The sequence below is a fragment of the Pyxicephalus adspersus genome, chromosome 4 (genome assembly GCF_032062135.1).
Source record: "Pyxicephalus adspersus chromosome 4, UCB_Pads_2.0, whole genome shotgun sequence".
Lineage (NCBI taxonomy): Eukaryota > Metazoa > Chordata > Amphibia > Anura > Pyxicephalidae > Pyxicephalus > Pyxicephalus adspersus.
The window spans coordinates 48,332,178-48,358,284 of record NC_092861.1 but is presented as its reverse complement, the minus strand read 5'-3'; the positions used below and the strand labels follow the sequence as shown (position 1 = coordinate 48,358,284).

The 26,107-nt window shown below is 36.8% G+C and overlaps 1 protein-coding gene across 8 annotated transcripts in view; it reads left to right on the top strand.

The window, feature by feature from the left end:
* The first annotated feature begins 710 nt into the window (after nucleotides 1-710).
* The window catches only part of PHC3 (polyhomeotic homolog 3), a 39,800-nt gene continuing 14,403 nt past the window's right edge, over nucleotides 711-26,107 (top strand). Inside the window, exons 1-12 of one of the 8 annotated variants that reach the window (XM_072408091.1) lie at nucleotides 711-1,025; nucleotides 7,359-7,401; nucleotides 8,116-8,274; nucleotides 10,674-10,744; nucleotides 12,002-12,160; nucleotides 13,855-13,956; nucleotides 16,689-16,929; nucleotides 18,709-19,589; nucleotides 20,559-20,715; nucleotides 21,166-21,410; nucleotides 23,222-23,387; nucleotides 25,045-26,056. In XM_072408091.1, the coding sequence (XP_072264192.1) occupies nucleotides 900-1,025; nucleotides 7,359-7,401; nucleotides 8,116-8,274; nucleotides 10,674-10,744; nucleotides 12,002-12,160; nucleotides 13,855-13,956; nucleotides 16,689-16,929; nucleotides 18,709-19,589; nucleotides 20,559-20,715; nucleotides 21,166-21,410; nucleotides 23,222-23,387; nucleotides 25,045-25,109 (2,415 nt within the window). In that variant the 5' untranslated portion in view covers nucleotides 711-899 and the 3' untranslated portion in view covers nucleotides 25,110-26,056. Of the gene's footprint in view, nucleotides 1,026-1,935; nucleotides 2,857-7,358; nucleotides 7,402-8,115; nucleotides 8,275-10,032; nucleotides 10,064-10,669; nucleotides 10,745-12,001; nucleotides 12,161-13,854; nucleotides 13,957-16,688; nucleotides 16,930-18,708; nucleotides 19,590-20,558; nucleotides 20,716-21,165; nucleotides 21,411-23,221; nucleotides 23,388-25,044; nucleotides 26,057-26,107 lie in introns of those variants that run through there. The other 7 variants (XM_072408084.1, XM_072408085.1, XM_072408087.1 and 4 more) reach the window with 7 other exon arrangements.

The following is a 26,107-nucleotide window of genomic DNA, read 5'->3' as shown; positions in this document are numbered from 1 at the left end:
TTCCTACATTGAGGTCAATGAAATGCCAATCTCACACATGCGCAGTTATATCGGCATTTTTTTCCTCTTTGCAGCAGGCTGCATCACCTGATCTCGTGCCTGTGCAGTGCTTTGCTGATGCTCTTCTGGAGCCTCCTGCAGAATAAAACTTTCAGTTAATGGCAACATATGCAAACTTGTGCCTTCCACAATATAGTACTTCAACACTACGCTCACCTAGGATTATGTTTCTTGAATCAGAATACTGGCTGCACAGTATTACACACTCTATAGTAGTAGTATATTATGTAGTACGTAAGCAAGTTCACACAATGCCCAGGATTTGGCTTGTATATCTAAAATCATAAAAATTCCACAGTCCACTTTTAACAAAGACCCCCCCTAAAGGTGTCATAAGTAAACCAATGAGTATATACAAAACAGGTTAACAAAGTTTTAGAATACTTATCAACTCATGGTTGTGTGGGGCAAAAGCTCTGGGACACTCATCTGTGAAGAATGAGCCTATCAAAGAAGGATTTTCCCCTCCTGTCTTTTTCCAAAATGCATGTGATTTTCAAAAGTACTATGTACTTTCAAAAGTTTCAATTTTTTTTTTATAAAAAAGATGAAAATAGTTATTTAGCACACAAAATATCATTTAAATCCACTTTAACCTCCTTGGCGGTCTCATTATATCAGTATAAGTAAGTCATTTTGACAACTCAACGTAGAGCCTGCCTATTTGTTTGCATCTTGTGGACACAGCAGAGTCTATGCATAAGGACAGAACTGGTGGAAATAATATTTTTTTTAACTAAAAATGCACTTACAAGTCTGTAACCAATGTACAGCTACCATTTAGGCATGTATTTTTCTGTTTTGTTTACCTAGACACACAGTAATATCAGTTTGGAGCCATGGAGAATGAACATACTGTAGCAACGTCCTCAACGTCTCCAACAACTAGCACTTCTTGTACTTCTCATCCTTCCCATCCTCCTCCAATCTCTGTATACAGCAGCTCAGATCGCCATGCCGTACAGGTAATCTGCACTCTCAAGGTCAGGTGCTGATGTTATTTTGTATAGGATGAAGCTGTTATATGGTTCTACTTACAACTGTTTACATCATTAAGTAATCAGTACCTGTGTTAATTGATAGCTTTAGAACAGGTGGTATAATCACAGCAATGTTAAAAGTGGTGATCCTGCCTATTCTAGCTATAAACTGTTGTAAAAGGAGGTTTTCCTTTCTCTTTAAAAGCAGAGTAAGTACAATAGCTCAAGCCGAATCAAAATTCAATTTTGAGCCTCCAAAAAGGGAACATTATTTGCCTCCACTTGTCTACACAGACCTGCATGTCGAAGGAGATCAAATATGATTGCACAGTGCTGGGAAACTTCCCCGGGGTGGAATCTGAGGGGATGTTGTGGTTACCATGTGATTAGGCTACTTTACAGCATTTGCCCATCTGACAAGCTATGATTTTATCAATGGTATACGGACACAGCTTTCCCCTGCAGACCTGCTTATGAAAGCTGATCTACAACCAAGTAATGCAGATGTATTTCTTTGCAATTGTCTTATATACTACTTTAACTTTTACTGTCTTCAGTTTCCAATCACTGTCTGGATGAAACATGATAAGAAATGCATTGATATGGGTAAAGTATTTTGCCAAATACTTTTTTGCCACAGTCTGCATATTCCATTAGCCTATTATTTCAGTAGCCCACTACATTGCATTGTTGCTGTGGTGAGAGATGGGGGTTTCCCAGTGTCTGTATTGTTCTAAATCACACACAGTATCCATAGATTGTGTGCTAGGTGAGCTCCTAGCAGAATCAACCACAAGCTATTTCAGATATAATGCAATATAGTCTAATACCTCACTGTTGTTTTTTTCCTAAAATGTCTATTATTTTTATCTCTGTCCACTAAAAATTATTTTTTTTTTGTTCAATCTTTTGTTATCTGTCAGCTGTTTTTCTCTTTTATGAAGGGAGTACTGTTTTGGACCACTTCATTTGCTTCTGTTGCTTGATCACAATTCTGTTTGACTACCACATAATATCTCCACTTTAAACCAATGCCCATGCTGTGGAAAGAATTTAGGCGTGTTTTTTTATACTAATGTAGTAGCGCAGTTTGTATTTCTTCTTTCTTGGCATTGACCATGCTACCACACTGGAATTCTGGGGAGATTTTGTCAATTTTTTCTGCATATGTTAATAAAGTACCTAAATCCTGACTCCCGGGTTTTTTTTTACATAGCACCCTGGAAGTAAAAACAACAAAACAACTCTATTTAAAAACCTAAACCTACTGCTATCATCTGCAGTACCTACTCTTCACCACAGGATGTCCTTAGTATCCCAGGATAATTGTATCCCTGCACTCAACCTGGAATACTAAATTCATATTCCGACCCCAGAGTGACCTGTACTATATTATCCAGGATTGACCACAACAGAGATAAGACCATATATGACATGGTCAGAGGAAAGCAGAATAAATTCAAAAGTTTCAGAATGAAAAATGTTTTGCTGGGGCGTAGGTCTCAGGGAAGTTTGGCTTTAACAACATCTAGTATCCTGGGATCACAGGACACTACGTTTTTAAAATACTGTTTTTCAACTTTTCTTATCCTTTGGTGCTGATGATCTCCTGCAGCCTCTTTGCAGGCACATTATGACGTGGATGTTTTTGTGCTCCTGGCAGCAGTGATTGTGTAAAGTGTGTTGAAACAGCATCTTGTAGCCTCCACTAAAACGCCCATAGACAGGGTGCCAAGTCAGGAGCACAACTGGGAGACCGAGAATCGTAAGCCTAAAACAGGAAATGTTCAGAATAGAACAATAGTAGAATAACCGGGTAATATACAAATTATTATTGCAGTTTTATTTATATTAAAATGGTTTTTGAAATATCATGACAGATGTTTATTTATTAAGGCTTGGGTTTCAAAGGTTTTTTTGCTGTCCATACCCGTATTGAGGAGATTTTCCCTTATTTATTGTCAGAGTAGGAAGTTGTAGGAAATCTCTAACAGGCACATTTACGAACCATTTTCAATACAATGAGAAGGGTTAAAACTTCTGGCAATTTATTGCTGTCGGTCTTTGTGTCCCAGTGACAAACATGTCTCATTTTTATTAAACATGTACATTTTTATTGTATGAGAAACACATAGACAGAAAGTGAGGGAAAATCTCCACAATGGGACTAGAAATAGAAATAAACATTCATGAGATTTTAGTGATTGAGTTTTTAGTTTTCACCACTCTTTAAAAAGAGTTTTGATCTTTTGCAAATATATGAAGACAATTACAATGTGTATTAGTTGTTTACTAGAATTCTTATGCAGTAGTAGCTTAGTTTGTGAGGTCATTAGGGTTATTTTATAGTAAATGTGAATTGAGAGTCCCCCATGGAGGAAAGTTTGAGCAGTTACACTGTGCAAACTGAAAATCTCTTCTCTGATTTATAAACTGGACTACGGTAGTTCAGTGTGATTTTCCTAAACTGGAAAAAGAAACCTTAACTTCGCATATGCTGTTACCATTTTTAAATACAAAAATCTTAGAACAGAAGGAGATAAAATTTATAAGCATGTGTAGCAGGAAGGGAATGTATCAATTCATAGTTTTATTAACTACGTGATATTAGCAAATCAGACTTTGTTGCTTGGACAAGCTCAGTCAAAAGAGATTTAGCTAGCCATAGTGACAAATAATTTCTCTAAGAAAGACAGGCATGGAAATACCTATTGTTGTTTATGTGTAGATCAGGTAAAAAACTGTATTTTGTCTATTAATATCTAGACTTAGTTCAACACATTACAAAAAGGGTAATGTTGGGTGCAAACATGATGAGTGATTACCAAGGCATTTTAGCTATTTAGAGATGAATAAACAAAAAAGTGTCTATAGTACACAGTATGAGAGCTCTAAGTTCGTCTATAGGTATTCCCTGCAATATTTATGATTGGGGAGTTAAAAGATTTCTAAAGACTACAGGGATCACAGGGCTGCCCCTTTCTTATTATAACAATGGGACTACTCAGGTACTGGTAATGAAGTCGGATCTTTGCAATTACAGGTTGACATTAGAAAATCCGGCCAGCGATAATCCGTTTTCTTCAGTTTCCTGGCATGAATTTCAGATCGCATAATTAATACAGGGACTGCAGTACACTGTTTGGCCACTAATGTTTTGACACTGTTGTGCAGAAACACATGCTTGCTAAACTAAATACACATTGAGACGTGCTGCCTGCTCCCTGGAACTGAGCCAGATGTCTGTGGGTGCTGCCAGAGGAAGGCTGCCTGTGTATGGAGGGAAGTATAGAAATTTTTTTAAAAATCCAGGATATTCGAAAATCTGGTGTACCTCAGGTCCTGAGGTGGCCAGATTTTTGATTGTCAACCTGTACTAGATTGGGACAGGGCAAGCTGAGGTTCTCACTGACATCATGGAAAGAAAAATGTAAAAATCTGCAATAAGTTTTTGAAACCAAGCAGTGTGCAAAGTACACCTGGAGGGGTATTTTTTTTACCACACTATGTAGATTAATGGCATGTCCAGGAACTACTATTTATGACTCACCAATATTCTAATTAAGAAGCTAGCTGTATCCAATTGATCACTGGTTCTTGGCTGAAATGAAGTTGTGATCTAAGTATTTGTAAGCCACTGATCACATCTACAGTGGTGGTAATGTGCTGTGTCATGCCCCCCTTCCTTTTTTGTCCCTTGTGATAGCAAGCAAAGTGAAGTGAAAATGATATGTTTACAAACAGAAGTAATACTCATGTGTACTATTTATTTCTGTTTGTAAATTTATCATTTATATATTTATATACAATATTATCATGTTATATCAAGAAATATCAAGGTGACACTGTTGAAATCATGTTTCAAATTTCAGTGGACTGCGGTTGTCAGAGCAGCTCCCAAACATGGCAGTTGATAAAATAGTGAACAGGCATAATCCTGAAGAGCAAGGGTTAATTCACTGCTAGGGGAACAAGTATTAAAACTTCTCAGTGCTTTAGGGTAAATTTGTGGCATACGTTTGCAGGGAATATAGAAAGACCATAGAATACCATAGATTCCTCTGGTTGGTTGCATTCCAGCCCTCAGTTCTTTAATGTCCTTACTGTAGTAACACACTGTTTATGTCTGAATTAGGGCTATAAAGTTTTATGTGGTAACAGCTTTTTGCTAGATTTTTCTGGTATTTGACGTTGGGATTTTGGACTTCCTTATAATAAAACCTTTTGCCCTCTAAAGTAAACATTTTAATAGTTTAAAAACTTTAGCCGGATTATTTCAGGTTTCTATGTTTACTTCCTCTGACATACGTGACTATGTTCCAGTGTAAGGCTGACAACAACATCACTAAAGCAAATATACTCCAGACTATTTTCATTTTATTGTGAGTCAACACTAGGAATATAGACAGGGCTCTAAATGCTGCACAATTTAATCAAGTCCAAATACCTAAAACACATTAGTTAACAATATCACTAATGTACTATAGTACAGGGTATAGGGTGTCTATGACTTGAGGAGGAGTCCCCAATAGTTTAGTTTGGTAGTAAATAGAAGGCTCTTTCAAAGGCTGTAGAGAATACACTTTCATCAGTGAAGCTGGGTGATCCAGCCAACCTGAAATGAAACCTGAAATCTAGATCTGATCTAGAATTGAAAACATTTGTTAACAAACAGCAAATTACTTTTAAGAAATCCATTCCAGATTTGCTGGATCACCCAGCTTCATTGATGAAAGTGTATCCTCGCCCGCCTTGGAGAGCTTTAATAAATCAGGCTCTATGGCCCTGAATTATTAAAGTTCTGGGAGGCTGGAGAGGATAAACTTTCATCTGTGAAGTTGGGTAATCCAGCAAACCTGGAATGGATTTCTTAAAAGTCATTAGCTATTTGTTAGCAAATGTTTTCAATCTTGGACCATATCCATTTCTGGTTTGCTGGATCACCCAGCTTCACTGATGAAAGTGTTTTCTCTCCAGCCATGGAGAACTTTAATAAATCAGGGCCATGTTTCATCCTACCACATGCTGTGGTCCTTTCCATCAACCTGTATGACACTATAGGACATACAAGTTGGAAGCAGGAACTACAGCATTTGGTAGGTAACCATGTATTCAGAGTAAATGTAAGTGTTGAATATCTACAGCCATTTTGGATCAGTAAAATAGTTTTGTTTGGACAAGGTTACTTTCCAATAAACATTTCTGATAAATGCTGTCAAATTTTAGCAACCTCAAAAGATGATTACTGCTTCCTGGCTGTAGATTAAGGGAATACACCAAATACTACAATATCAAATGTAGAGGTCAGGAAACATTTAATCAACTGCTACATCAGGTAATTAATACTTAACAATGTTTGGATTAAGAGAGTTAAATGAATGAAGTTTAGGTAGGCAGAGAATAAACAGTTCACAGAAGCACTTTTTCTTTTGAAGTGAAATGTAATAAATAGTACACCAAATGGGAAATCAAAGCAATCATGATTAATAAAAACAAATATGTTCTTTATTGGAATATATATTAGGATTTAAAGACAAGTGTTGGTCCAGTTTGCCCCTGTTCGGTTTGCTGACAGTTCGCCTGAATTGCCCCCAGTGTTTGGGTTGATTCATTGCCAAACTCGAATCCAATTGAGGTTGATGACCTGGGCAAATTCAACTAAAACTACAAAGAGCATGGATAATTAGGCTGGTAGACTGTGACAACTGGTATTCTCAGCCAGCTAAATTAACTGAGCCTTAAGCTGTTTTTTCATGTCCTCACTGTTTTCATTCCAGATTCACTGAACCTTAAAGCTTTTTTTTCCCGTCACGTTCACGTCATCTTTTTTTTTTTTCTTTATTCAGCCAGTCACACAAGAGGGCAGCCAAAGACAGCTGTCCCCAGCTGAACGAATGACAGGTGCTTCATTCAGACAGATGCAGGTTCTGTCAGTATATAGAGTTATGCCAATGCAGGATTTAAAGCTGCTGGCACTGGATGGATCATTCTATACATATTGTTGGATCCTATTATTGGTTAAAAAATCTATTTTTTCATTCCCCAAGTGTGGTGCCATTATTTCTAGGGCTGCTTTAACTATTTCTAGGAATGGGTAAGGGGTACTGTGTACTAGGGGTACTACCACTGTACTAGTTTCCCAGGGAGCAGATATCTAGGGATCCCCTTATTAAAGGGGGCTTAAAGATTCCAAATAAGTTCCCTGATAACAGTGGGACTGAAGTCCTCTCCCACAACAATGGTCCTTGCCACCAATTGAGCAAGTGGTGGTCTTGTTCTTGCATTCTTTTTACCCTCTTCCTTCTTTGGCAAAATCAGGAAGAAGAGGGCGCACATATCATCACTATCACAGTCCACCAAGGTGAGTCATGCAATACTTCTCAATGATATTTACAGCAAACTGCTTACCAAATCTGATCCCCAAACATCGCGGATGTTGGGTTTTATTCATTTTAGACAGAATGACCGATGTTCAGGTTGAATTTGTCACAGGCCCCAAACCAAACCGTAAACCTACAATTACAACATATATGTCCTAATAAGAAGGTATAGGCCCATTTATACCAGTGCTCTACAGTAACACGTTATTACATACATAATACGTCTTACAGTACCATTTCTTGTTAATGACGCTTTGAAACTCAACTTAAAAAGCCTACTTCTTGGTCATTAAATAAAATGCTATTGACCAGTAGGGAGGTTCAAAAGGTGGAAGGGCTAGGTCACATCCAACTTTTATTGCAAAAGTTGTCATTGGAATATATTGAGGAAGTATGCACGTACTGCAGAGATGTACATGTTTCACTTTTGTCACAGGAAACCTGCCCTGAGCAATGATGTTTAAACCACAGTAAAGTGAATGCATATAGAGAGAAAGTGTAAGGAGGCTGGAAGACATCACAGCAATGAGACTCAAAGAAAGATTAAAGAAAATTGTAACATTGGTAGAATAAATGTACTTTCTGAAAGAATAGAAAGGCAATAGTTTATGAAATGCAGTGCCTGACAAAACGAAAAGACATCCACTGTTTAGGTTTATTTGTGTTTATGACTTTGTATTCATTTTCATTTTTAGGTAATTCAGCAAGCATTAAACCGTCCTCCGAGCTCTGCAGCCCAGTATCTTCAGCAGATGTATGCAGCCCAACAGCAGCATCTAATGTTGCAAACAGCAGCCTTGCAGCAGCAACACCTGAGCAGTGCTCAGCTGCAGAGTCTGGCCTCTGTTCAGCAGGTACAGTTTAACCACTTAAGTTCCCATTTAAGGCATTTTTTAGTCCCCGAGAGTTTTTTTTTGTTTTGGCATTTTCCACACATTTTATCATTTAGCATTTGCCTTTTACCCTGGCGTAATATAATTTTTGTTTTGTGACTGATCTGAGCAGCTAACAGGAGCATGCAACTGAGATGAGGGTAGATGACAGAATGAAGAAGAGGGGAGGAGACAAGAGACTGAGCAGAAGCTAGGGAAAGAGAGAAGGGACACACATAATGAAAAGCAAACCATGCATGTGTAACATGACACTCTCCAAGACTGGAGAAGATACACTTGCATCAATGAAACTGGGTGACACAGCAAACCTGGGATGAATCTGGTCCAGGACTAAAAACATTTGCTAACAATTAGCATATGACTGATGAAAGTGTATCCTCTTAAGTCTAGAAGAGCTTCAATAAATCAGACCCTATGGCTGTGCTTCATTTTTGCAGCAGTGGTAGACAGTGGTAGACCAAAGCTGGAACAACCCTGTTCCAGTCTCAGCACTAGAATGGGAGTATGTGACTTCACTTAAGGCAGAAGCACAGTGTTCCCTGTGATCTGATATGTAGTGCTGTGTAGCATGGTGAAATGCACAGGACCTGATTGTTTTTGAACTTTAGCCAAAAGTAACAAAATAGATAATAATAACCCATAATGTGATAAAAGATTTACAGAAAAATATACTGTGAAATTCTTCATCAAATATCCCTAACATGAAGACCTGTATGTGCACTGGCAAACCAATGACATGTATGTGTTGTGATGACTGAAAGCTCTGTGATTTCTCTGATAGTGTGATACTAGAAGAGAACAGAGAAAAAAAATATTAAAACGCCCCAACTAGTAATAAACGAATTCATGTTATAGCAAAAGGCCTAAGGATTATTAGGCCCCTCTCCCCTTACTGGTCTACTGCGATGTTTAGATTCCTGTTAAAACTTCACACATACACAGAAATGCACACTTCCACCCTGTGACCTCCACACAGGAAACATTAGATGCTGCAGCAGCTCACTACAGTGCATTACATTTTTGGGTTGTCAGTAAAAAACAGTTCCCGGGCTAAGTTTTCCTTTTATTAATTTCAACAGTTACACTTGTGAGGGTAAAACCCCTCACTCCATTATATTTTCAGTGGAGTTTTAATTACAGTTTTATGTAGCTGGAATGTTTTTTCCCTGCAGATTTCATTGGAGACATAATTAAAAAACTGTTCATGTTCTCTGTTTTGCTAAAAAATGTTTTCTGTTTGCTAAAAAAATGTTGTGAAGTCCTACTTGTAGTGGCATTGATTAGCATGAAGTACTTACACCACATATGAATGGTGGGCTTCAGATGATGGTAAAACTTTGTTGGGAAGAACAGCAATTTGTAAATAAAGTGGACGTATTATATTACCAATCCCAAGTCTGCATTGCCATTTTTATTATAAAAAACAAAATACTTATCGCATTGCTCTGTTTGTTTGTAGGACTCATACTTGGGGTTTTGTGGATCCTTCATTAGTACATTTATCAGGAACAAAAGATGTGTAAGACATCTTTTAATGAATGTGTTTAACATGATATGAGATTCTACAAAATATGTTTTGGTAAATGTTAGAGAATTAAACCCACTCATTTTGAATTCGAGAAATCTCTGTAATGAAGTTCCCAGACCTTTTCTTTTGCCATGATCATTATGAGAAGGTCCCACTCTCCCTGTCTGATTTATTTTTTTTATGTCATGGAGAATGCAACACAAGGAGTGGAAACACCCTAAGGTAAGCTGAAGTCACACTTTGGTGGAGTAACATATTACCAGTTTCATACAAAAAGATTCTTTCATTTTCATCAAACTGATACATCAGTATGTTGTTAGCCAGTGTCAAAAGGAATGTTCAGTCTATGCAAATATTTTTGAATGTGTAAAGATATTCACTTGCATTATTTACCTACAGTTCCTACAATATGTATAATTTTTAATTAGAAATATTCATGGGGGCAGATATATTTGCTAACAACATTCTTGGGCTCTGATACTTTGCAATACAGCCCCAATGTTTCTGGATTACTGCTTCTCCTCGCAATACAAGTCTATGAGTTGGACAACTCATTGAAAACAATTCACTTTCTGTGCAGTTGATATATAAAAGAAATGCAAGGGTAAGCACCCTTAAATATCATACATATAATCAATGCCTTTTTATAACAAAAAAATGATTTGATACCTCAAAATATACACCCAGTGAAAAACACTATACTTTACCTTTAAAATTGTGTTATAGCTGGTTATGTGTTAAAAACCTGCTGGCAATAATAGTCCTGTACAATATGTAATTCCTCTTGTTTTTTGTTAGTGTTTTATTATTTTTTGTCCTTGTTTCTAGGCAGGTGTGTCTGGCGACAGACAGTCTGTTTCCCCCACTTCAGCTCACCAGCAATCAAGTGTCCCCCAGCCATCTGTAAGTGCCAGAACATCTATTGTTCCCAGTGTTATTATTGACCTTTAAAATGTATTGTCATCCAACCGTCTCAATATTAAACTATTTTTATTTGTAATCTTCTAAAACTTGTTGTCATTTACTGTTTGGTAATTGATGTAATTAATTTTATTGCTGTGTAATTTGTGTAATAAGTTGAACATATCCCAAAGAAGCTGAAAAATTAGGTAAATATTTATAGACCAGAAGCAAAGCTTTTGTATATTTGGATGGGGAGTAAAAGGTCCATATTACAATGTTTAGTAATGTATGCATACTATCATATTTATCTCACACCAAAAAAAACACCTCATGGCTCATTTATTTAAATGTTATTTATTCCTAATCTTCTTCACAACAATACACCATTTTATAAATAAAAATAACTTATGTTTTACATATATTTTCACATTTCTTCAGCCCAACTAATAGGTAAAATTTACGGGCCAGTAACACGTGTAAAATAGTTTTGCAGCCAGGTTTCCATCAGAGCACTGTAAAAAAGAAAGAAAAATCCAGGGTTCTGTTTTACAAATATTTTCACAAAAAATTCATACATTTGTCCAATTTAAATATGTATTGTAAATATATGTGACTCCTGGGTGTAAGTTTTGTAAATTGTGTATGAAAATGTAAATAGACATCATTTTCATAATGACTTTTTCCTTAGCAATTTTGTAGCTAGGGCAAGTAATAAAACCTGTTTAGTCGGGAATGAATCCCATATTTGTATTCATCATAGATCCCGAAGTAAGGTAATGGGGCCCAATAGGAAGTTGGTATATCTACCTTGGGGTTTTTTTGTTTAACAAATGAATAGCAGTATAATTAAAAGGGGATTTAAAAAATTAGGCCCAAATGAGACAGCTTTACTAGCTGCTGCAAAAATCCTTCAAAAAGTGAAAACTGTTGTACCATTGTATTTTAAACATTTGTTTTTAAAATGCATATATTGTAATATGGAAATTTCATGTTCTAACCAGGGTTTAAAAAGATCTAGGATTTTGCCTGTTGGGTAAATGTTGTTAGTTTACAGTAATTCCTTTTGAAGTCTTTTTTTAGATATTGTTAGATATATAAAGCATCAATGGCAACTTCCCAAATAAATGTATAATCTAACAGGAAAAGACCACATGGGCAGCACAAATAGCAATCCACTGTTTTTCTACACATCATTTATAATGTAAACTTTACAAAGGTCAACTGAACTAATTAAACTGTTTTTGCATCCTCTGATAGCTGAATCCATCGTCTTCACCTCCGCCTACCCAAATCATAAGCCGATCACAAACATCTAGTACTACAAGCAGCAGTATCACCCAAAAAACAATGTTACTGGGAAGTACATCGCCTACGCTAAGTGCAAGCCAGGCTCAGATGTACCTGCGAGCTCAAATGGTGAGTGTCTTTGTCTAGTTTTGTGATGTCATCTATCTTCTTTGACAAAGCTTGAATTTTACCCCAGCTACATATGTGAATGAGATCACATGACTTATTGACTGGAATTAATTTATTAATAATGCATCGTGATACATGATAACAAGGATGTTTGTATCTTGGTTTCATTGGGCCTGATTTATTAAAGCTCTCCAAGGCTCGGGAGGATACACTTTCATCTAGTGAACCTGGTGATCCAGCAAACCTGAACTGGATTTCTTACAGTCATTTGTTAGCAAATGTTTTCAATCCTGGACCAGGTTTTTTGGATCACCCAGGTTCACTGATAAAAGTGTATCCTTTCCAGTCTTGAAGAGCTTTAATAAATCAGGCCCATTGTGTCATTTAGGTGGTATATTTAACTACACTTTCTGATTTCACTATAACCTTCTATTATGTGAATGTCTTTTTTCATAAAACCTAACTGATTTGCACACAAGTCCACTTATTTTGTGTTTTTTCAGTTTACAGCCAATCAAATTCCATCACTATTTAACTACTGCACATTGAGCTGTAGTCCTATTGCACTTATTTGAGAGGGTCTGCACATGATTTCTTCAAGCTTCAACTAGATATTGTCCTTTCACGGTCTAATGTTCAGATTCATATTTTTGCCACTGATAATGGTAACTGCTGATTTATCAGACTAACCAGTCCTTGGGCTAGTATATATGTTTAAATTTTGCTTCTTTCCATAGTCTAAAAGTTTCTGAAAAGTTTCTGAAAAGCTGGATCACAACCGGGGCCCCACCCGTCTAAAGCTTCTTCCTACCCAGCTTAAAAGAAAATTCTAGGGAGAATACTGAATGAGTGTGACATGTTAAAGCTGTGTTACCTCATACTAATATGTGGAAGTCATTGTTCTGTAAATTTAGGATTCGCAATGAAGAAGAAACCATTCTTATTCAGAAACTTTAGAAAATGGACAAGTATAATATTATCTTGTGGCTTGTATGATTTTTGATGTATAGTAAATATATTGTCCTATTCAGTGTCAAAGAAGGCAAGCACCCACTATTGGTTGTAAATACTTTCTATTATGGGGAATGGTTAAAGTGGTCAGATTTAGTTTTAACTATATAGGAGCCATTTGGGAGTTTTTCCCTTATATCCTGTTACAGAGACACAACAAGAAAAAAAAAAGGAAATTTCCCTATGACACAGCTTTCACTAAAGCAGGTGTCCCCAAAAGATTTCCTCTAACCCCCTGATGCTGTGACTACCTTACAGTTTTGTGGTGAATCGGCAAAAGCAGTAATATATATCTGAAAGACTCCTAACCATGCCATTACTTAACAAAAAAATGCAAGTTTCTGAAACCATTTCTGTATACTTTGTTCTTGTAGACATTGCCTGGTTACTATTGCCTACAAGAGTGGTCCCCAACCTTTTGGAGTGCACGAACCACTAAAAGCACAGACTCCGGACCGCGCATGCGTGACCCCACTGGGGGGTGCACCGGCCAGAGCCATGGCCCACCTGTCAAACATATGACAGACATATAAATTGTTAGCAGTGTACTAAATGGTTGCATTGATACCTATGCAGCATTTTGTGTTCAGAACAGAAAAATGTTGTGCAGGAATATTGCCTTGGGTAAACAGTTTTCGGTGTTATATTATCTTTTTTTATTCTTGTTTATTTATTGCTTACAGCTCATTTTTACTCCTGCTGCCACAGTTGCAGCTGTGCAGTCTGACATTCCAGTGATTTCATCATCAACATCTTCAACATCTTGTCAGTCATCATCTACTCAGGTGAGCTGCTTGATCAGTCATCATTTACTCTCTAAAGACTGACTACCCCACACATTGGGCCTAATTCCAAGACTAGTGAAGATAAAGACTAGTGAAGATTCCAAGACTAGTGAAGATAAAGTATCTTGGGAAAACGTGGTGATCCAGTGCAACTAGAGTGCATCTGGTGCAGGCTGTAAAAATGTGCCAACTAATAGCAAATTATTTTTAAGACATCCATTTTAGGTTTGCTACATCACCCAAGTTATCCCATGATAGTTTATCTTCTCCAGTCTTGGAGAGCTTTAACAAATCAGGCCCATTACAGCTCTCATCAGCAGATTTATTTAAATTTATTTTTTTTGAGAAGTAGAAATGTTTGAGTTTAATTTTTGTTTTTGTTTGCAGCATTTACATTTTGTGTATCTACAAAATGTTATTCCCCCCAGTGAACACAGTGCAAGATTTAAATTACTCCTGATTATGCAGATTTTTATTCTTAAGAGAAAAGGAAACAACTCTGAGCCAGTCAGAAAAGAAGAGGAAATAATTTAAACAATATTTTCATGTAGATATGTATGAGATTATGCACATACTAGAGATTATTGATCTAGGTATTATATATGAAATATTTTAATGCAGTTTTATTAATATATTTTGGATAGATAGTTTTATAAAGTTGTAATGGACCTTGCTTCATTTGTATTCATTTTCCCATTTTTTCCTATTGTTTCAAATATGCAAAGCTCTAAATGTTTTGGTGCAGAAACTATTTTACAAACTATATTGCATGCATAATATGATTTTTATTTTAATGCATTGAATAATATTCATATTTTCATAAAACCTAAATAGCTTTCCAGAATTTATCACTTGGCCTGGGACCAACAGTCCTTTAGCTCCTTCAGTAAAAGTTTTATCTTATTTTTCCTAAAGAAAGTGAGAAGCTGTTTGTGAATTATTCTGCCAAAGGTTTAATTAATATAATCTGGTGTTACCGGTTTATTTGGGTTTCTTTGGTTTCAAGTTTTAAAACAGATTTAATAAATAGATTGCCAAATCCTAAATGCATCAACCCAACAAAACAACCAGTGAGAACACAACATATATTTTTTTTAGTTGTAGGGAAGGGTTAGATCCACATTTATATGTTGTTCTTGGAAATATTCACACCTCTAATAGTCTTGGACACCATTTTCACACAGAGAAAATTGAGGGGAATTTATATTTCAGTCTTTTTAATAAACAAGTTTTACAAAAACAGAAGGTAACAAGAACTTATCAATCTAATAAAATATATGCAAATTCAACACAAAAAATGCCCTTTGACAACAAACTGGAAACCGTAACGCTAACTTGGTGGAATGTAATAATTAAGTTTGATCACTCTCAATATTAGATTATACAATAAAAAAATGTCAATATGTCTGGTATACCAGAAGTAGGAGAGAAAAATATTAAGAAACTGAAAGGAAACATGTCCAGGACAGGAAAAGGGAGGAGAAAAAATGATCCCAAATGGAAAATAATTAGATATTTAAATTGGTATGCAATTCACAGGTCCTAAGTTTTGTGGAAAGTCTTAAGGAAATCATTGGTAGTGTAGGTGAGTTATCCATTAATCATGATTCAATTTAAAGTAGTCAAGATTGATGATGGAAGACCTCCAGTGTCCTATACGATCCGCTAAGAAAGTATTTAAGATCAGGCGTTATAGATGTTGCATTAACAATACATCAAAAATATGAACAGCCTTAGGTAGATTAACATCCTTGTGTAAAACCTCCTTATGTAAGACAGTGGGCCTGATTTACTAAAGTTCCCCAAGGCTGGAGAGGATACACTTTTAACAGTGAAGCTGGGTGATCAACAAGGGAAACAAAAAGTCCCTGTCACGGAGAGCCCTAGTAGAGTGAATATATACCCCCCACCCCTGACTCTTGATGAAAAAAAATAAGGCACCCGGTAGTCACAGAGTCTGTGAAGGAAACAGAACATACCCAATCAAGAATATTAAACTATTACATATATAGAAAGAAATACAGAGTCTTATGGGCCATCCTCAGTAAGTTCAAAAGTCTGTTCAAAAGCAATTTTAGGGATGTATGAGATATGTAAAAAGGTTCTAGTCTGTATGTACAATCTGCACATATATCAACGTATGAGCTTGGCTAAGAACCAAACTGGGGGCTTTCCCAAATATTATTTTCCAAATGATATTGCCAATTTTCTTTCAGAAATTTTCGACATATTTCACCTGTAGAACATTAAGCTCTTTTGAATGCCAACAATTAGAACACGCCTGCAAATTACAGTGAATGTGTTGACCGAAATCCAGCCAAACTCTAATGAACCTTCAACACCCTTTTAAATGTACTTTCAAATGAACCCTCAGCTACTATACTGCAACCTTACAAACCATAATTTTTACCATAAAAGTTGCATATTAAGGTGTCATATCATCTGCCCCAGGTACCACGACAGGCTTTTCTTTTCAAAGAGACATTGAAGTCAGTGGTTACATATGTAAATATGGATATTAATAAATATCACATCTGAGGACTGGAAAGCTGCAGCAAAATTATACCTTTTTTATTCTTGGGTTTGGATATGCTTTATCATGTAACATTTTTTATCTCATATTGTCAGTTGGTTTCAGGCTGTTATGGTCTTTGCATGCAAATGTTTGATCTGCTTTTAGTAGAAAAATGTTTTTATATTCTCATAGGAAAATAAATTCACCCTTTGTTTAGGTACAGAATTTAACACTACGAAGCCCACCAATACTGGAAATATCATGTCCACAAAGCAGTCCACCAAAAATTAGTAACCAAGACCAACCACTGGCTATGTGTCACAAAACTACTGTAACCAGTTCCAAAGCTCTGCATGCTGATTCTACTGAGACAATGCGTAAAGGAGAAAGCCCTGCTTCAGAGTCTCGTTGTACAGCGGTAACACGCACAGCAAGCTTACATCAGCTGATAGCTCCAGGTATGTTTTCCAGTAAACTGAAATTTTCTGAAACTGATGTACAGTAAAATGTGAATTATTAAAAATAGATATATAGTCAATATATGTGTTCTAGGCTTCATAAGCCTGAAGAGAACAGAAAGGGTGAAAACAGAAATTATTTGATGTTGGCACTGATGGCTTTTGTCTTACATTATTAGCAGTTGTCACCAAACAACGACTTTAAGAAGCATATTTTGTCATTCCATGTGTTGCATTACATCCACCAAAACAACAAGATGAGGGTTAGCAGGGTTTGAGCATACTCTCCAAATTTTAATTGAAAGCCATTGTTGTATTTTAAATAGCAAATTACATTTTTGTACAGGTTCCCCTCCCCAATTGATAGCAGGCCTTTACCCAAATGTTTTCATGGAACTTAAAGCCTAAATCCAAATAAAACCTTGAGTTCTCTTTGGGAAGATTTTCCCCGATTTCCTATCCCCCTGACTTACCTCACTGTTACAGGCAATGGCCATTGCCCCCCACCTGTAAAAAAGTCAGTAACACCCCATGTCTGGGATGTGCCATTTATTAGATAAAATTACTGTGCCCGTCTTTGTCCCTTCCTCTAATGGTCCTATACAAATGAACTCCTGCTGTTGGGTTTGTTACTGGGTAAACTTTTTGCTTCAAGTCTGAAAGGAAAAAATAGGAGCTTGTTCTTTTTTTAATGCAAAAATAGAACTGGCGCATCAACAAGAATTGTTCTGCTAAAAGGACCAAGGTAATTTTATGTAAAAAATGACACATTGCAGATAAGCACTGCCTATGACAGTTCTTATGTACAGATAAATGGCAATAGATAGATTTCTCTTTGATGTTCAAATACTAATACACAGATTATACAAAGATTTGAAAGCTTACTTTTGGAAAATTGCACATTGGTTTTAGCACTACTCCTTCCTACGTCCGCTTATACTGAGCAGTCACTAGAAAGAGGCATTGATGGTTATTTTTAAAATTATTGTTATCCTATATATAACATAACGGCATGTTATACAGCACTTTACATAGTTCATAGTCATGTCAGCAAATGTTCCTCAGATGAGCTTACAATGTAATGTCCCTAACATAGTTTAAGGCCAATTTTTCTACCAGTATGGAATTGGAGAGTTAGAAAGCTAAATTTCTTAATCTGTTTGGCTGCCCATTGTGGAAGTCAGAAAGCTGGCTTTACAGTATTACAATCTTTTGGCAGGTAAAACAGTATACATATAGGTGATCCAACTGCATATTGTGTGATTTTCATTTAGTTTGTTAAAAGCTTCTACCAAGGCTGCTGTGTTAATAAACTGTATTTATATGTTAGGAATTATTCAAAACTGCACATCGGGCCAGCTTCAAAATACCTGGCCTGTCTTTCTTTTGTTTGTTGGCCAACCATATTTCTGTGAATTCTTCTAGTGCTGATATCTGTTGTTCAACTTGAAAGTCTTTACACATGCTTTTGTCAGGTTTTTGTTGGCAGCAGTAACAGTTAAGTCAGCAGATATAGAACAAGGCTCTTGCCAGTAGTAACATACAGTTGGACCTTTGGCAAGGCACACTAATATCTTAGGAATGTCATGTTTTGCAATTAGGAAAGTTTATTATGGTAATAATTAAAATGCTTTTTTTCTACATATTAAAGCCTAAATTATTCAGATACTCATGTGGGTTAGTTTTTAGTTAAAATGCTAACACAGTAAGGCTTGTCTTCCCTTTTCTTTATAAAAGGTGTTTATTTGGAGTGTGCTTTCATTTGTTTTTGTTTTGCAGTATCATATTCTTCAGTTCAGCCACATTCTCTAACTAAGCACCCCGCTATCCATCTACACCCAGATCCACCAAAGCTACCGCATCATCAAATGATATTGCAACAGCAGCAGCAGATACAGCATCGACATCAGATTCAGACTATTACATTACATAACCCAACATTAGAGTCTCCAACATCCCAGCACTGTGTGCCAATGCAGAGCCCATCATTTCTACCACTTCCCAGCAGCGCTCATTCACATCTCAATACTCCTGAACCAACTCCTCCTCCTCCTCCATCGCCCACTCTGTCACAGTCCGCCCAGCAGTCTGTGGTAGTGTCTCCAGCACCAGCACAGTCTCCATGTCAGTCACCCACTATCATTATCCACCCGCAGGCCATTATTCATCCACAGCCACCGCTTCTTGTGCAATCATCTCTACCATCTAGAGAAAATTCACATCTCATACAGACCACACTGCATTCAGCATCCCCAATGGCTCTTCCTACCTATACTCCATCTGCCGTAACCCCAGGAAACCAGCCTGGATCATCACATCAACAAACTGTTGCAGCAGCTGGCCCGCCATTATTGTCACCTATAACACCAACCAGTCAGTCATCACTCCAAACTGTTCCTCAATCATCGACATCACCTCCTAATTTACCCACGTCCCCTTCTGCCCAGCTGCAAGCCTTGCCAATCCAATCTATGCAAGCAATATCTGTGCAGCCCGAGATGTTAACCCCAGGCCAAGTTCTGGTGCAGAATGCTTTGCTCACTGAAGAAGAACTTCCTGCAGCAGAAGCACTTGTTCAGCTGCCATTCCAGACACTTCCCCCACCTCAGACTGTTGCAGTTAACCTTCACATACCACCAGCACAAGTGGAGCCACCAGTGGTAAGCTTCCAGTGTGATTCTTATGGTGGAAAGCTGGGCAGAATAAAAATTGTTTATGTTGTAGTCCTACTAGCATTAGCACAGCAGATTATTGGGATGTCCCCCTGTAACATGGTTTATTACCTGTTGATCCTGCTGGGAGGTTATTTTTTATTTATAAAACAGGACAACACTGTTTATTTTGCAGTGAAATTACATAGTAACATAGTTAATTTGTGGACAGAGTACTCTTAGATAAACATGTGTTTTATATTGATTTTATTAGGTAACTAACAAATAAAATCCCAATTTTACTTTACACGAGCAAGCAACATTAAAAAGATGAAAAACACTGTAAGCATCCAGGGTAGTAATAAATAGTTTGTACGAACTGTCACTTTTTCTGCACAGCTTGCTTTGCATGTAAATGTGGAGAAAAATACTTTGATTACAGGAATTAACCCCACACACAGATCCCAGAATGCAGTATTTTTCACTATTATTTGAAGACTTTTTAACAAAGTGAGATTCAGTCAAATGAGTGCAGATTCTATCTTTGGGCTTTTTTGTATAGTATACTTTGGTAATGGAAAGTTGAACTAACTAAATAAACATTTATACTGTATGTACAGATTGCTAATATCACAAATAATACATAGATGTAGAATAACATGTAAAAAACTACTGGGATTTTTGTGGATTTCCATCTTACTTGTCTCTATTAAACAACATCCAGAGTAAATGGAGCATTTGAACTGCTAGCTGCCTGGATTGGACAGGCCGCCTGTTTAATTTCATAGTGTTATTCAGATATGTGTCATTTGTGTGCCCTATTTCTCGAGGGAGAACCCTGGGCAGACATTGATTTTATGTTAATGGGTATGTTTGATTAACTGCACTGTAACAAAAGAAACCAGAGTTCAGAAATGAATGTTTCAGTCAATATCCTAGTATTTCTATAATTTGTACATAAATTTTTCCTCCATGAAGGTTTATCAAATGGAGAATATTTGCTCAGATGAAGTACCAGTGGTGCAGCAAGACTGTGTTCGCGTCATTACACGGACCCCTACTCCTCCAACACTCTCTCCCCCAGCACTTCCCGTAGGAAGTGGAGAAGAGCTTCCCGTAGATCATATCTTGCAAGGTAAAAAATTAGCGTCCAGAGCAGTGTTCTTGCATATCTAGGGATCAACTGATTGAAGTTGTTGGTTGCTCACAATAACACAGTATCTTAGCAGAGTGAAATATAGACCAAAGTGATAAAATGTAATTGTTTAGGTTTTAAAATATCAAAAATCAACTGTAAAATGTTTGAGTTTTACAGACTTACTGACATTTTATATCTGACATATTATACCTTAATAATTAGATATCCATGTTAAAATGTCAAACTCTGCCTAACTATCACACACATAACACAGGTAAAACTATTGATATGCTCAGTGAATTTTATTAAGGTTAAAAAAATAATTACCCAGGAAGATGTTTACATGTTTAAACGATCAGTGACCTTACAATGTGTATTCTTTCAATGCTTGTTGGCAGTAGAATAAATAATTAAATTTGCAACAGTTCATGGTTGATTTTTTTTTAGGTCTCCCAAGTGCGGTATCTTCAGTGAGTGCCTCAGTAATAAAGTCACCTTCAGACTCCGCATATGTCTCCATACCAGCACCTCCTCTTCTTTTACCAGCTGCAACTACAAGAAGCAATAGTACACAGAAACCTAACAGCATTCCAGGTCTGGAAAACAAGCTTCCCCAAGCCATAGTGAAGCCGCAGATCCTAACTCATGTCATTGAAGGATTTGTCATTCAGGAAGGCCTAGAACCATTTCCTGTAAGTATGGCCTCATGTTAGCTTTTACACATACCATACAATGCATGGTGCATAAAACCATCTTCCATGAATACAAAAATATAGTGCAAATAAATAGAATTCTGTATATAGAAAACTTTTTGCTTTACGCACCTTCAAACTAGTATGTTTGCTGCATCAAAATATTTGATTCCGATGAATAGTTCAATGATGTGGACATGCAGCTTGGAAGCTATAGTGCTTCTCCAGCATCCCTGTCAATGTTACCTTAGTGCCCAGTACCAGTACCTTCCTATTTATGCTCCCACCCAACTTTTGGTGCTACCCTTTGTGTCTTTTCTGGCAGTGTAGCCAAGACCAGGTCTTACCCCAATCTTCTCCCTTATTGCCAGTTCTGGGGAATACCTCTTTTTGTCCTGAACTCAGTTTAAAGATCTTCACAGACAGGGTGTATCTAGAATATGTTATTTTTACTCACCTTTTGACCTGGCCTACCTTAGCAGAGATGTGTTCTGACCCAATCTATTTGCCCTTAGGCTTTTGAAAAACCATTCAACTTCTCCATTTCCTCTACTTACTGCCCCTACCAGTTTTAGGTGTACTTTAACTTTCTTTGAAAAAACTCTGTATGGACCAGGGTCCATACTGTTTCACGGTTGTACTTAGAGTTGATTTCCCCAGTCCCTGATTTTGTTTTTGCAAGTATCTCAAAATGGGAAAAAGATTGGGACAGGCACTTCACCCAAGAGCAGGTTTTTTCCATTCTTACCTTGGCCACTAAATTTTCAATAAGTATGACCTATCAGAAACTTGGTTTTAAGCTCCTCACGTGATCGTATTGAGTCCTATCTTTCCTTCATATGTTAAACTCATGTTGCCTGAGAGTTAGTGCAGATTTGGCTTTGCTCAAGGAATGCTTTTGCATATCTTTCAGGAATGTTCGATGATACAAGCTTTTTGGAGATGTGTACATCATATTTCACAAACATTTTCTAATTTCTCTGTACCCTTTATTCTGGGTTCTTTCTTCCTACATCTTAACAATTTTAATTTATCTGTTTATCGCAAACCTTTACTTATTGATTGATTGAAGAGGCAAGGGCATGCATCCCAGCTCCCTGGCGCGACAGGTGCCACCAATGATAACCCAGCGGTTTGCCAGAATTATTGACATCCAGCTCATGGAGGGCTTGACCTCTTTCCTGCATTGGACTGATGAGGCCATTTGGGCCAGATGGTTTTACTGGACAATATTTGTGCCCTCCAAGGAATACTCGGACACTCTCACTGCTGATATTAACTCTAGTCAACCAAGTGACTGAGTTCTGTCACTCTTACATAAGCCCATTCCCTTCCTTTGCCTCTCCCCCCTTTTGCCCTTTCCTCTACACATTGGTCTCCACTCTTTATCCTTTTGTTTCTTCTATCCTTTTACAATTATTAATGTATACAAATATGTAGATCTCCATTAAACTATTTAACATTCTGTTTACAGTATTTGTAGATTGTTATAATGTTACCAATTTTGGAAATGTGGACGGGTTCATTATGCACCTTTCTCTGATTTGCTTCATACTGTGTGTATAATTTTATGGCTTTGCAATCTTGTATATGCTCTTTGTACCTCACTAAGTTTACTTAATACATTTAAAAAAAAATGATTCTTGTGATGTACTGCTTTCCATGTAGTTTTTACAGTTTTTATTGCTTGAAACAATAAATACTGTAATTGAACTGTCAGCTCATTACACACATCTCATCATATATTTTTGACAATTTTTGATGTAATGTTCTCAAAATGTGTTTAGAACAAAATGTCACTCATTTTGTAGGTTAATCGGTCTTCCCTCCTGGTGGAGGAACCTGCCAAAGGCCAGTTGCCATTGGATGAGCAGATAATGGATATAGCTGATATGGAGTCTGACATTCAGAGCACAGCTAAACTTCCTGACAACTCTGAGCTGGAAGACACTGAGGTGGAAGATCTGACTGCTGAGGGTTAGTTAGCTTATTATATATATATAAATATATGATATAGCCAAAGATCAACTGAATGATTATAGAGTACATTTTAGACTGAACTGTAGGCATATTGCTAAATATACATTTAAAATACTGATACATAAACCGCTTTACCTTCCAAAAGATTTGCAGTTGTGTTTGGCCTGGTATTTGGCTTTAAAACAACAATTTATTAGAAAAATTGGGACTTCCACTTTCTGCTTCTAGCCATGCTTTCTTGAACCAGTTTTCCATGTTTTCAGCTACACAATGTCCCTGCTTTGGAGTGTTTACTGGTGGTGATTGTGTTTGACCTATCAACATGATCTAGGGATTTTGTCACTGTTTTGTAACATATTCATAAAATGTTTCCTCTTATTAGGCAGTACATAACATTTTGTTTTCATTTTTGTGGTAATTTATCTATGTAAGTTAGCAGCATGCAACTGTTTGCTTCAGCTTTACATTTAGCAGAGATAGCATAGATCTGGAGATCACTGTACTTCTTTGTACTGCTGTGTAAGTTTTATAGTCTTTTCTGACAGTGTGAAAATGATCTAATGCTATTGTATATATTATTAGCATTTGTTTGAAGAGGCCTATTTTTCTCATTTCAGTTTCTTGAGTAGGGAGTAGAGTAACAGAAGCGTATTCTAAACATTCTCTTTGTGATAATAGGCCTTTTTTCTGCTAAAGGGTAAACTATCCCAATGCTGTCAAATTGCATTTGTCCTGCCAAGCATATAACCTGTAAATTGTTTTTAAAGCTTTTCCATAATTAAATTGCAACTAGGAGTTAGGGCTTACGAAATGTTTGTGCCAGTTGTATGCTGACACCACTTGAATAGAGAAGTGGGGGATACAAAGAAATATTGGCAAGTTTATATGTTGTTAGTTAATGTTCAATTTTTTTCTCACTGTGTGTACTGTTTAATGGAAGGCATGAGCTCAATTTTCACTTTACACTGGTATCACAGTAGATGTAGATTCTAAGGGGCACCATGCATATAGGTTGCTCAAATGCAAGCAAGTCAATTACTGAGGGGTTTCTGTCATTATTTTAGTAGTTAAGTATCAGTTACTTTATGCCCCTCTTTTTCTGTCCTGGGGCAGAGGGTGTACTCTGGAAAGTTTTTTTAACCCTCTACCTGAGACAGGAAACCCTAGGAAATCATGTGTTAGAGATACATATTCTAAAGAAGTTTTAGCTCTGGCACACAATCTGGGTAGGACATAAAAAATTCCCAGTTAGCAACCAAGACTTTGCTTTGCAAAACATTAGCATCATAGAGACATCAGGAGAGAACTAAAGCAATGTTATTTTTTAAAGAATTTTTTTTGCACAATATAGACTGTGCTCTTTCACATTTAGATGTAGTATTTTAACTGTTCTGCAAGCAGTCATTTATGTAATTTATGTAAATGTAATTTAAACCAGAACCGTAGGGCACAGCTACTAATATGCAGAGGGCAAACTTTCTCTGCACAAGTTCATGATTGTCATATTTTTGCCATGTGGATGTTGTACGTACTCATCTACTTGCAGGCAGATATTTTCATTCAAGTAATTTGTTGAATGTTTGGGGCAGTATTGATGTTTTTTCCCATGTATTGATGTCCCTAATTCCAGTCTCACTGGTATACCCCTAAACAGAAGTTTCAAAACCATCGCCCAGGAACAAAGCCCTCCCACTCAGAAGATGTTACAGTGGAATTTAGCAGGTGAGGTGCAGGCAGGTAAAGTTACATCATGAGAATATTGGTGCTACAGGCAGGAACACTTTCTTTTGTTATGACAACTAGACAGAAACCATATATCTTTGTTGCTTTGCAAATCAGAACAGAGACGAATGATGGTGGTAAGTTGTTTTTTTTTGTTTTTTTAACTGTTTAACTACAACAAATGCTTAGGATATTTGCTAGCAAACTGTGTTTAATCCCAAAATAATTTTTATTCATAATGTATTATAACATCACGTCCATTTAAACTAATATCCATATTTTGTCACAAATTCTTATGCTAGGGAAACAGTAAGGAATTACAAATATGGACAAATTTGTTGGTATCCCTTCTTGGGGGAAAAAAGAAAAGCCCACTATTGTCTCTGGACCAATTTTAAATCTGATAAATTATTGGCTTCTATCAATAACACAGTTAACAATATAATGAACAAAACATATGAGCTCCTTCACTGAATGTTGCACAACCTTTTGTGGCAATGACTGGAACAAGAAATTCTTAGTGAGGCTTCCGTGCCTGTCAACGGGTATTTTTCCCACTCTTCCTGAGATTACTGGTCGAGTTGTGTCAATTTTGAAGAGTGCATTTTCAAGACTGCAAAATATAGTTCTTTCTATTGATATTCAATAATATACAAATCAAGTCCCATAGTAGGCTGTCTGTTGTGGGTTATTGTACTCTTGAGGAATCCAGGACCTACAACTGACACAGAACATTGGGCATTATAAATTAACTCGAAAAACTCAAACTCAAAAACTCAAAACTTGATAGTTTTGGGATTTTATTGTTCCTTGCACAGGCTCAATGCAGTACCAGACGCAGCAAAGCAGCCTCGTCCTCTATGATTGGACAATGGGTATGTTTTTTTGTTCTTGGAAAGCTTTATTATTTTCATCCGTGGACATAGAACTGATGTGATTTGCCATTAAGCTCCAGTTTTATCTTGTCTAGTACTGTGGCTTTAGCCAACTAAAAT